Source organism: Euprymna scolopes, chromosome 17, assembly GCF_053919585.1.
Source record: "Euprymna scolopes isolate OS-2025 chromosome 17, ASM5391958v1, whole genome shotgun sequence".
Taxonomy (NCBI): Eukaryota; Metazoa; Mollusca; class Cephalopoda; order Sepiida; family Sepiolidae; genus Euprymna; species Euprymna scolopes.
In genome coordinates this window covers 87158059-87171432 of record NC_136498.1, presented here as the reverse complement: position 1 = coordinate 87171432, position 13374 = coordinate 87158059, and the positions used below count along the sequence as shown (strand labels likewise).

General features: G+C 35.8%; 1 protein-coding gene across 1 annotated transcript in view; it reads right to left on the bottom strand.

The window, feature by feature from the left end:
* The window catches only part of LOC145296840 (polypeptide N-acetylgalactosaminyltransferase-like), a 1498391-nt gene that overhangs the window by 16259 nt on the left and 1468758 nt on the right, over positions 1–13374 (bottom strand). Inside the window, exon 14 of the mRNA XM_080142960.1 lies at positions 11825–11944. Within this exon, the coding sequence (XP_079999086.1) occupies positions 11825–11944 (120 nt within the window). The remainder of the gene's footprint in view (positions 1–11824; positions 11945–13374) is intronic.

Sequence of the window (13374 nt, the reverse complement as noted above, 5' to 3'; positions counted from 1 at the left end):
AAGCTAGGATAGGAAAAGAATTCCAAGATGGCGCCGACGGCGTTTTGTAATGGTATAATCTCAGAAACTCTCGCAAAATCTCGTGCATTTATGCAAATCAGTTGGTCTTCGACAACTATAAATTCAGGTCGTTTTGGAAGGCAAGGAGTGAGGAAAGAACAGCCGGTTGGTAATTGTGTACACTGGTTCGTGTTGGTGGCGTGTCACCGTGTCTGTGTGTGTACTGATCGAACCGTTTTCCTGTCGCTTGGACTTTGAATTTGTTTAGATTGAACTTCAACTTCAGTTTATAATATTATTAATCAGTAAACTATAAATCTTAAAACCTAACAAAATTATAACAAATATTAATTATTAATTGCAGTTTGAAAAAGATAAACAAAGGTTTTAAAAAGTCATTAAGTCGCTTCTGCTTTTCCATAGTTCGTATAGTTAACAGAAGTCTGACGTCACGGAATCATACGCTCCTTTTTTCACAATTCTTCACATTCGGTTGACAGTGCCTAATATATATATATATATATATATATATATATATATATATATATATATATATATATATATATATATATTCTCCCGTTTCTACTGATAGTATTTGGTATTTGGTATCATTGCACTAGGGAGAAACCAAAAATCTGTTAACTGCCGTTGCCCGGTGGTAGCCTTCCCCCCCCTACCCCACAACAAAAATTAAAGTACCGTTGTTGTTGTTGTTGTTGTTGTTGTTGTTTCCCAACCCCAACCTCCTCATGGTAGTTCTACTTTCGGAATGGACATCCCATTTTGTGATCGGGTGGTGGGTTGTCCGAAAGTGACTGATCAGAAAAATTTGGTGGGTGTAGTCTTGGTGGGCCCATGCATACTACTCTGGCGGGCAGGGTATGGTAAACCATACAAACAAAACTACCATACCCTAAAGGATATGGTAGTTTTGTTAGCAATACTGGAATTTAGGTGGCGAAATACTCTCGAACCATCTATTACTTAAAAGGAACTGAATTCCTGTACTTACCTGTACGATACGATGTGAACATGTAAACGGTATCGAAAAAAAGAAAGAAACAATATGAAAAGAACGTTTTCTTCTTAAAATAATGAACAGTAAAAATTGTGGAACAGAAATTTCATATAAGTGTGTAAGAAATTTTGTCGCAGACATTTGTAAAGATATGTGCCTTTAAGAAAATAAATTTGGTGGAAATAATGCGAAAAAAGTTTATTATTAGTAGTAACATATGTGCGTTAAAACAAAACAATAAATAATAAATGTTTAAAGTACGCTAAGTACCTCCAAAATTCACCACAGAATTACCCCCCCCCCGTATGTAACACGATGTAACTTTATTATCAGTATAACTTTTGTACCATTTAAAATTTTAATTGACGCTTTAAAATATAGTAGTAAGCATTCCGGACGTGAAAACATACTCGTGTTTAATAAATCTAGCAAAAATCAACTAATGGTCAGATTTTCATGAAATTTTCGATACGTATCCATTTTTGAATGAAATTATATATAAAAATGCAATTTTCGGTAAATATATGAAGGGAAATAATTTTTTTAGTACGTGCCCCCCGCCCTAATATATTTTTCGAAATTTGAACAAGCAGAATTCACCCCAAAACAGGAAAACTGAATCTAGCACTATGTACAAATTTGGCAAACAGGCAAATTTGTGCATATTTTACGACTTGTAATTTTTTATGCGAAAAATGTTCACATTGCTACACAAAAGAAAAATATCTACATGCACTGTTTCGACCAGTCAGCCTGAAAAAAGAAAGTTCCTGCTGGTTAATTGAAACTTTCCTATTGAAGAAGAAAAAAATTCCCTTTTCAAGAAAATTTTGTTGATGGAAACGAGAAGGTCTAAAGAAAAGTCAAACGTAAGACGGTTTAAAAGGCACAAATAAATTTGAAACTTGTAGAACCCTTTAAACTGATAAAGCTTAGAAATGTTTCTACTTTTTCTGTCTTTTAGAAATTGTTTTAAAATATGTCATTTAATATTGTTTTCTCCGCTTTCTGTTGCATACACAGCTCCCTTTTTCCCCCGTTAACTGTTTTTCAGTAAATAAAATCCTTGTGTTCTGTATACTTACTCCAAATCATTTCTTATTAGTTACATAAGTGTGAACTTGCATTTGTGCTCTAGCTGTGATCAGCTGCTTGTTGTCTTCGTCTGCATTCGCTTCTTAATTGTCACACTGGCAATAATGCCAATAATGTGGTCTCGGAAACTGTCGCAAACAAATTGATTTTTTACCAAATAAAATCACAACTCCAGTTTAAAACAAATACTGATTTTTTATTTTAAGAGGTGTCGATAATACTTATAAACACTTATAAATCTGTGCAAACATATTTTCTAAGGAACACAATCCAGCAGCTTAAGGATCAAAGGCTTATTTGCCCCTGAGACAAATAAAAACAGACTCTCTCTCTCTCTCTCTCTCTCTCTCTCTCTCTCTCTCTCTCTCTATATATATATATATATATATATATATATATATATATATATATATATATATATATATATATATATATATAAAAAGTGAACCATATCGTAAATTCAATCAACTAAAAAATGGAAACCGGGGTGAGGAAAAGAAAAAAAAAATATATATATATAATGGGGCAAGTTATATGTACAATTAAATAAAATAAATAAGTCGATTATTTTTTTTGATTGTACATATAACTTGCCCCATTATATATATATATATATTTTTTTTTTCTTTTCCTCACCCCGGTTTCCATTTTTTAGTTGATTGAATTTACGATATGGTTCACTTTTTTATAATTATTCTAAAATTTTGCCAATCGAATAAAGATATATATATATATATATATATATATATATATATATATATATATATATATATATATATATAACTACTTCATTTACTCACATAAACCTAATATATGAAAGTATAGATTTATGCGTAAACTTTAAGTATTTACTTCAAAAGTGCTCAATACGTAGGTAGAGCTAGTTAGTAATGTATAAAATATATATGGCGATTAAGCGACACTGAATATTCTGCGTTTCATCCACTATAGGATTCATCAGGCTTATGCGCGAATTCTGTGGTTGCTTCTTGTTTTTTTATATGTTGAGGATTTCTAGTTAGCCAATCAGCTTTCTAGTATCCACCGCGCCCCTTCCTATCAGCCAATGGGCATGCATTTTATCGAACCTAGACCTTTTTCTCTCAACTTCCCCTGAGCTATGTTCATGTTCATTCTCCTCTAGGATCCTCCGACCACTCCGTCGTATCAGTTAAGATAAAAACGAAATGTAAGAAGCCCCCAGACATTCATATCTGATTTACCTCTGCACTCCATGTTTAAAAAGGAAGTGTCCTCTATAGTATCAGATCTGACCGAATGGTTAATTGTAGGCATAGACCAATTCATACCATCTAAAAAATTCCAACAAAAACCTAACAGCCAGCCATGGTTCTCCCCAGAATGTGCTGCTGCTATCGCGCACAGAAATCACTTTTTCCATAGCTACCAACGTAATAGATCCACTGAGACTAAAGCTGCTTTCAGGACTGCCAGCAACCACTGTAAAAGAGTAATAAAAAATGCAAGAGAGCTATATGTCCAGTCTGTTAAATCCAAGGTAGCTGATCAGCGGCTTGGTTCCCACCAGTTTTGGCAAATAACAAATAGGATCCTGAACAGAAGTGTGCGTTCTATCCCAACCATTATCAATGGACCAGAGGTCATCTCGTCAGCGTCAAACAAGGCCAAACCATTTGCGAAGAAATTTGCAGCTAATTCTACCCTATGCGACGAAGGCCATCGACTCCCCATATTTCCTCCTATAACACAGAACAAGCTAGGTAACATACAAATATCCGTGCATGAGGTCGCCAAGCTAATCAAGAACCTAGATTCCAGTAAAGCCACTGGCCCTGATGGCATCCCAATTATAGTGTTAAAACAGCTTCAACTAGAATTTGCTCCCATACTTACGAAACTGTTTAAGCGCTGCCTTAAGGAGAAGTGCTTTCCGACTCCCTGGAAGACCTCATCAGTTTGCCCTGTATTTAAGAATTCAGGGGATAAGTCATCTCCCTCTCAGTACAGACCAATAAGTCTCCTGTGTGTTATGAGTAAGTTGCTGGAATCCATATTAAATAGAGAAATAGTCAACCACCTCAGCAGGAATAACCTTCTTAGTAACACACAATATGGTTTCCGCTCTGCAAGATCTACCACAGATGTACTGACGGTTATATCCCACAGGATTAGTGAATCTCTTAACAAAGGCTTCCTTTCTAGGGCAATTGCTCTTGACATATCAAAGGCCTTCGACAAGGTATGGCATAAGGGTCTACTTCACAAGATTTCCAGCTACGGTATAACTGGAAATGTTTTCTCAATCATTAAATCATTTCTCTCCGATAAGCTCATAAGAGTAGTGGTAGATGGACAAAAATCGAAGGCCTGCAATATAAATGCTGGACTCCCTCAGGGGTCAATCCTAGGCCCAACTCTCTTCCTGATCTACATCAATGACCTCCTTAAACACATACTTAAATCATTCATTGACATCTATGCTGATGACATGACCATCTACGGCAACACATCAAAGGCTGTAAATGACAAAGTTCTCTCTGATTCTCTCTCCTCTGATCTCGAGCGCGTGGTTCAGTGGGGGAAGATGTGGCTGGTTACCTTTAATGCATCCGAAACCAAACTCCTATCCTTACATCATCAACGCTCTGATCCCCATCTGGCATCAATTGTGATGGACGGCTCTCGTCTGGGTGAGGCCCCGTGTTTTGACAAGCTTCTGGGTTTGACCTTTACTCCTGATCTGAAATGGAACACGTACATCAAGTCTGTTGCCAAGGTCGCTGGAAAGATGGTGGGATCCTTCTACCGCTCCAGAAGATATCTCACTACTGATGCAATTCTCTATCTATATAAAAGCCAAGTACGTCCAAGGATGGAATACTGTTGCCATATCTTGGCAGGAGCTGCAAAAAAACATTTTGGTAATAAAGTAATATGTCTTGCCTTTGATAATATTTGCTATACATTTATTTTTGCCTTTGAAAATATTTATTTATTATATATTTGTTTTTGCTGACAACTTTTTCAAGTCTTTGTGCAAGTACAAACCCAAAGGTGTATTTTTCTGTCTAATTTTATTTTTAGTACCACGCTTAAATTTAAATATAATAACGTTATTATTTAAAAAGCCATTCTTAACATGGGGAGGGGAGGGGGTTTTGTACCTATTCTGTACTTTAACCTTACAATTGAATAAAAAACATATCATAAAACTTTAATTAAATGTGGAAATACGATTTAAAAAATAGCGCGGATCACTCTCTGTATTAGCACCGAAAGTACAGAATAGTTAGAAAACATCCTCCTTCTCCATGTTAAGAATGGCTTTCTAAATAATGTTAACGCTTCGGTACTGTTCCTTGTCTGCTTAAGTTTAACTTTTGTTTATTAAATTATTAGGTGAAAGTCCAGAATAGTTACAAAACACCCCTATTCCCATGTTAAGAATGGATTTCTAAATAATAACGTCATTATTTCAGCAGGGTAGTTAGCTTCTCTGCATAAGTACCATGTTTTGTTTTTAAATTGTTAGGTGAAAGGACAGAATAGTTACAAAATACCGTCCCCATGTTAAGAATGTCTTTCTAAATAACATTATTTCAGAACGGTATTTTCGATGCATACGTACTATCTATATTTGTTTATTAAATTGTTAGGTGAAAGTATAGAATAGATGCAAAACTCCCTCCCCATGTTAAGAATAGTTTTCTAAATAACAGTATTATTTCAGCACGGTACCTTCTCTGCATAAGTACTATCTTTTGTTTATTAAATTGTTAGGTGAAAGTATAAAATAATTACAGTACACCATCCCTTTCCTATGTTAAGAATGGCTTTCTTAATAGCATTATTTCAGCACGGTACCTTCTCTGCATAAGTACCATCTTTTATTTATTAAATAGTTAGGTGAAAGTATAGAATAGTTACAAAACGCCCTCCCCATGTTAAGAATGGCTTTCTAAATAACTTTATTATTTTAGCACGGTACTTTCTCTGCATAAGTACCATGTTTTGTTTATTAAATTGTTAGGTAACGTTATTATTTAAAAAGCCATTCTTAACATGGGGAGGGGAGGGTGTTTTGTACCTAATCTGTATTTTAACCTTACAATTGAATAAAAAAAAAGAACATATAATAAAACTTTAATTAAACGTGGAAATACGATTTAAAAAATAGCGCGGACCACTCTCTGCATTAGCACCAAATATTATTTAAGCACGTTACCAATCTGTAAAATTTTTTCAAAAAAAAACCTGTACTTTTACCAAACAATTTATAGTGTTAATAATAATAAAAAGTTAATAATAATAAAAAGTTAATAATAATAAAAAGTTCATATTTTCTTATATCGAAAAAAAAAAAAATAAATAAAATAAAAAAAAAATAACGACTTCGACTCAAAAAGCAAGCTACTTGTATTTTCTCTACCGCTCTCCCTCAAACCAAGACTGTACCCTAATAAACAAAGTCTCAGACAGCATAGATATAGCACTCTCCCTCGATACTAGCGCACAAATACATGTATTTGGTGACTTCAATGTCCACCACAGTAACTGGCTAGGATTCTCTAATCACACAGACGTAGCTGGTAACGCAACACATAGCTTCTCTATATCCCATTCCCTATCTCAGTTGGTTACATTTCCGACACGTTTCCCAGACCAGCACGATCAACATGCCTCACTTCTAGATTTCTTTCTGACAACGGTTCCCAATGACTGTACAACAAATTCCCACAGCCCACTCGGGAATGCTGATCACGCTGTGATAAGGTAGAAATCAGCCTAAATTCTTGCCCTAAAACTGAAGACCGACTACTCAAAACAACGAGGTATTACAAAAAGACTGATTGGGAAGCCATCAGGGAGCTCATCAGAGATGCCCCATGGCAAAATATCTTTACTCTTCCAGCGGAACAGTGTGCAAATGAGACCACTGAATGGTTCAAAACTGCTATTGAAGCACATGTTCCCGCACGGAAATTCTATAGCAAGCCCCACTCCCCCCAATGGTTTACTTCTGCTTGTGAAGCTGCCATTTGTCAAAGGCAGCATGCGTTCCGCAGATTCAACCGACATAAGTCCAGCTCAAATAAACAGAAGTTTATAGAAGCTAGAAATAATTGTAAGAGAGTGATAGAGACAGCTAAGACAGATTACTCTGAAACCACCAGAAAACGCATCGAAGCACAGAAATTAGGAACCCGGGACTTTTGGAAAATCTACAACAGCGTAGTAAATAATGGACAGTCAACTATTCCCCCACTATCAAACGATCATGAGGTTGCTTGTACGGCAACTGACAAGGCTAATCTGCTTGCCAGTCGGTTTGCCTCAAACTCCACACTGAACTCGGTACACCACTCACTCCCTGATTTTCCTCTGCAAACAGACGCCTCACTAGACAATTTGAAAATCACCCCTTCTCAGGTACATGCTATTATAAAAAACCTAGACACCTCAAAAGCATGTGGACCAGATCTCATCCCGGCTGTGCTATTAAAAAAATGCTCTGCCGAGGTTGCTCCAGTTCTGTCCAAACTTTACAATAAATGCCTTAACGAATCTTGTTTTCCCGACTGCTGGAAAACCGCCTCTGTGGTACCAGTCTTCAAGAATTCTGGTGAAAGAACTGACCCACTAAATTATCGCTCCATTAGCCTCCTCTCGCTTTTCGCCAAAATATTTGAGTCCTAGGTTAATCAAACCCTAGTCCAGCACCTAACAACTGCTAAACTCCTGACTGACAAACAATATGGATTCAGGCAAGCCCGTTCAACAGCAGATATCTTAACTGTAGTTTCTGAACGTATATACCGTTCATTGGATAAAACAGGAGAGGGTAGAGCGGTGGCCCTCGATATATCTAAGGCTTTTGACAGGGTATGGCACGATGGTCTTCTAAGGAAAATTAGATCATATGGAATCACTGGAAGAATTCATAATGTAATTAAATCCTTCTTAAGTAATAGAAAAATCAAAGTTGTCCTCGACGGTCGTACATCCAAACAATACGACATAAATGCAGAAGTACCTCAGGGGTCTATCCTTGGACCTCTATTATTCCTGATATTCATAAACGACCTCCCTGATAAAATTGTTTCGGAGATGGGTATATTTGCCGATGACACCACTCTCTATAACAGATATGAGGGGAAAACAAATGAACACATATCCAAGGAAATGGCAGAAACACTACAAGATGACCTCCAATCCGTAGTGGAATGGGGACAAAATGGTTGGTCACATTCAATGCTGCTAAGACTAAGCTTGTTTCCTTCAATAACTACAAGAAACCTTCTCTACCACCTATAACAATGGCCAAGAACACATTACCTGAAAGTACTTCTTTTAAACTCCTCGGCCTAATGTTTACAGGGAATATGAACTGGAATAGATACATTGAGAGCATTGCCAAGGCTGCTGCAAGGAAGGTTGGCTCCCTCTACCATGCTAGAAAACTACTTACGCCTGCCAGTATCCTATACCTCTATAAGGCAACCATTCGCCCATGTATGGAGTACTGTTGTCACATCTGGGCTGGTGCATCTGCTTCTTGTCTCTCGCTCCTGGACAGGGTTCAAAAGAGAGTCGCCAACCTGATAGGTCCTGAACTGTCATCTAGGCTTCAGCCTCTGTCCTATCGACGAGATGTTGCATCCCTCTGCCTGTCCTACAAATACTTCAATGGTGAATGCTCTGACGAACTGCAAACACTTGTACCTCCCCGACGTAACTACCGCCGACAAACCCGACAAGCTACTAAGTCTCATCCCTTTACAGTAGAGATCCCTAGGTGCAAGAAAGCCTTTTACTCCAATAGTTTCTTCCCCAGAATGCGGGTCTTTGGAACTCCCTTCCGGGATTCTGCTTTCCCAACTGCAATGATATGCAGAAGTTCAAGTGTAATGTTAACAAACATCTTTCTACTCATCTCCCTTCATAATGACCCCGCTAATTAAGTCCCTGATAGTAGCCCCCTGCTTCAAAGTGGCACTGTGCCTTGTTTGGGGTGAAAATTGAATTAAAAAAAAAAAAGAAAAAAAAAAGCGACAAACTTCTTTTTTTTTGCCTGATATAATAAAGAAAAAATGTTTAAATTAAAAAATTTGGAAGATAAACAAATGAATTATGTTTTTTTTTTTTACTTATCGAGTAAACAGAAAATGAAATCTTCTAATTCGTTTCGTCAAATCGTGGTGTGTGAAATGAATCAAACCAGAAGTTCAGTTCTATCAACAAAACAGGTTCGCACTAACGGCTTATGAAAAATATTTTTATTTTATTTAATATTTTTATAATTGGCGATGTAAATTTATTTTAATAACATAGAAACATCCCTCGACTCTAAAGATGGGTTGTCTGAAAATTTCAAATAAATTGGTAATGTAGAAATATGGTTGTATCAACTTTGAACGAATCAAGAATTACATTTATATATATATATATATATATATATATATATATATATATATATATATATATATATATACAGGGTGACCCCCCCCCCAAAAAAAAAACGTTAAATTGAGGCCATCTAGAACATATGCTGTAGAACGGAGAAAAAAAAGGCCAAAGACCTTAGTGTTTTGATGTGATGTTTTAAATATAATAAACTAGTTATGACCAAAGTTTCATTTCATTCGGACAAAACACTAAGAAACGAGGCCTAATTAGAGTTGGGGCCCGTTTAAGAGTTTTTTGAATGCAGGCGAAACCATTATGGTGAAGAAGTACTGTCAACAAATGGGTGAAATGCATAAGAAACTTCGAGAACAACACCCAGCATTTGTCAACAGAAAAGGACCAATTCTCCTTAATGACAATGCCAGACCTCAGGTTACTAAACCGATCCTGCAAAAGTTGAAAGAATTGAGCTACAAAACTCTGCCTCACTCGCCATACTCTCCAAATCTCTCAACTACCGACTAACATTTTTTCAAGCATCTCTACAACTTTCTAAGTGAGAAATGCTTCAAAAACCTAAGCAATATCAAAAATGGTTTCAGCAACTTCATCGTCACCAAAAACAAGATTTTTAAGTTACTGGCATAAAACACTTGTCTTGCGTTGGCAAAAGTGTGTTGATTCTAATGGTGCTTATTTCGATAAATAATTTTTTTAATTTACTTATAGATAAATTTATGGATAGATAGATGACCCACTGCAAGACTACTAGAGATTTATTATTAGGTTGATGCAAAAACAATATCGTTTTCTTACATGTTACTTTTCTATATGATTTCTGTATTCATCGATATATATATATATATATATATATATATATATATATATAGCCATGTTATATATCATTTTGAAGGGCGTTCAAAATGATATATAACATGGCTATATGGCCGTTCGCAATCTCTTCATTCATTTTTTTTCTAGGCTTTTTGACAGCATGGACAAAATTCAAATCCGCACAATTTTCTTGTTCCAGTTCAAACTAGGCCAAAAGTCTGCCGAGACAGCTTGTGATATCAATGATGCGTTTGGCCCAGGAACCACTAACGAACACGTGGCACAATGGATGGTTCAAGAAATTTTGCAATGGTGACGAGAGTCTCGAAGATGAAGATGGTTGCACCCCGCCGACTGTGGTTGATAACAAAGATTTGAAAGCCTTATTTGAAACCAATTTTTGCAAAACCACACAGAACTTACTGTTGAACTCGAGGTCGACCACTCAACAGTTGTTTGCAATTTAAAAAGAATAGGGAAGTCAAAAAAGTTGGATAAATGAATTGAATGATAATAAAAAAAAAAATCATCATTTTGAGGTGTCTTCTATGTTCCTTCTGCACAACAAAAACGACCCCTTTCTTAAATGGATTGTGACATGTGATGAGAAGTGGATCCTTTTCTACAACCGGCGATGTTCACCACAGTGGTTGGATGTTGGAGAAGCTCCACAACACTTCCCGAAGCCGAAATTGCACTAAAAAAAGGTTATGGTGACTATCCCATCACAGCTTCTTGAATCCAGGCGAAACGATTACAGCGGAGAAGTACTGCCAAAAAATTGACGAAATGCACCAGAAGCTCCAATAACGAGATTGGCCAATATGAAAGGACCAATTCTCCTCCATGACAACACTCGCTCGCATGTGCTCAACTGACCCTGCAGAAGCTGAACGAATTGGGCTATGGGACTCTGCCTCATCCTCCATATACTCCGGGCCTCTTGCCCACCGATTATCACTTTTTCAAGCATCTAATCAATGTTTCAAAAGCCGAGATGATACCGAATCTGCCTTCAATGACGTCATCACTTCCAGAACTCCGAATTTCTATGCTACTGGGATAAATAAACTTGTTTCTCGTTGGCAAAAATATGTCAATTCTAGTGGTTCTTATTTCGTATAATAAAGTTTATTAGGAAACGAAGTTATGATCTTTTAAAGTTGAACATCAAAAAATGACATAATTTTTGCTAATAATAGTTAATAATTCATGGACATAAAAAACGACTGACTATATGAGTCAGCTATCTGAAATAAACATAACTTTTGGAAAGTCTCAAGTGGCTTATGATCACAGCATAAAGCCTCATATCAAAGAAGACATTTTTTTCAAAGAACAAACCAATTTCTTGCATGGGCTTTCCTCTTAGTTTCTTAAATAGTTTCTCATTGGTAACTGCCGTCTGCATCCCCCTAAACATATAGTATAGCACATGTTAACATCAGAAAACAAATTGAACACTTACCACAAGTAAATTTCACTTACCTGAAAAGGGTTTGCATTTGAGCATACTGTCAATGAAAGTTCTGTAGAAGTAATATTATGAGGTAATGTTACACATAGGCCAAAATGATTGATATGACCAGATTCTGTATACATCCAACCCTAAGAAAAATTAAAGAAGAAAAAAGCAATGAATCTTTAATCTAAGATATAAAATTAATTTAGCTGAATTTTACTAGTTAAACCCACATAGCAATTAATTTTACAAATCAAAATTTTATTTTGATTTGGTAATTTTTATTTAATATTTTGTACCATGTTATTTGCAATAAACAAACATAATTTATTTCAATGTCTTTCCAAATAAATTTATTCTGCTCGGTCTAATAGTAATATAAACATTCTTTAATAATTATCTGTTGTTTAATATGCATTCATTTTCATATCAATGAATTAGCTGCCCTAAAAGTCACTATAAAAAGACCAACACTGAGAGGACAAGAGTCAAGTCATTGGCAATAAAGGATACAAGACAAACTAAAAGGTTGAGTGCATTCTGTAAATTACTGGGGTTTTTTCTGATCTTTACAAGCTATTTCGGCAGAAATTAAAGTTGATAGGATCAAGGTGAAAATCAGATTGTCGTCGTCGTAAAATGGAGCAATTAAAATAAAATTTGAGTAAGATTTTACACAAAATTGTCAAGTGAAGGGCAAACGCAACCTGTAAATGACTTTTTTCTTCTAATTAGATTACAGTTTGATCTAGCCACGTTTGAAGGGCCGCATTCATGTCTAGCTGCATTTAAATGGCTGTTGTACTTGGATGTCCTGAGTATGTGAGCCCCGATCAGAGCACGGGTTTATGTATATTTATGTGAGATAATCTTTAAGAATCATATAAGGACGTGTAGTTTGACATGCATTTATTTGCATATGAATGAATTAGCTGCCTTAAAAGGCGTCATAAAAAAGACCGAAGGTGAGAGGACAGGGGTCGAGTGGTCCTAGACGTTGTATCAAAGTTTACAGTTACCCAAAGGTGCTGAGTTCAATCCTGAACGAAGGCAGTGAAAAGTAACATTCAAAACAGAGAATCAGCAACTGTCCCAAAGCCTAGCTGAAGTCTGAACACGGTACCCCCGTAATAAAGGGTTGGGTTCGAGACTCCTAACAAATGGTTCTCCAGTTCGATACAAAACACCTGACGAAGGCCGGAGGGCAAAACGGCCGAAACGTTGTGACAATAACAACCAAGATGAGGAAGTCAGTCCGACAATCTCAATCAATGAAAACACCTCATCTAAAAAATACAGACAATTACTAACAATATTTTAATATAAAACCTTTTTTATCATTAATAAGAAAAATATTTTTGAATATAAAACATTTTTTAAAATTAATTACAAAAATAGTTTTATATAAAACTGGTTTTAATTAACTACAACACTATTTACATATAGAACTGTTTTTTCGAATTAATTACAACAATATTCTTATATAAAAATTGTTTTTCTAATAAATTACAACAATATTTCAATATAAAAAGATTGTTCTAATTAATTACAACAATATTTTTCGAATAATATTACA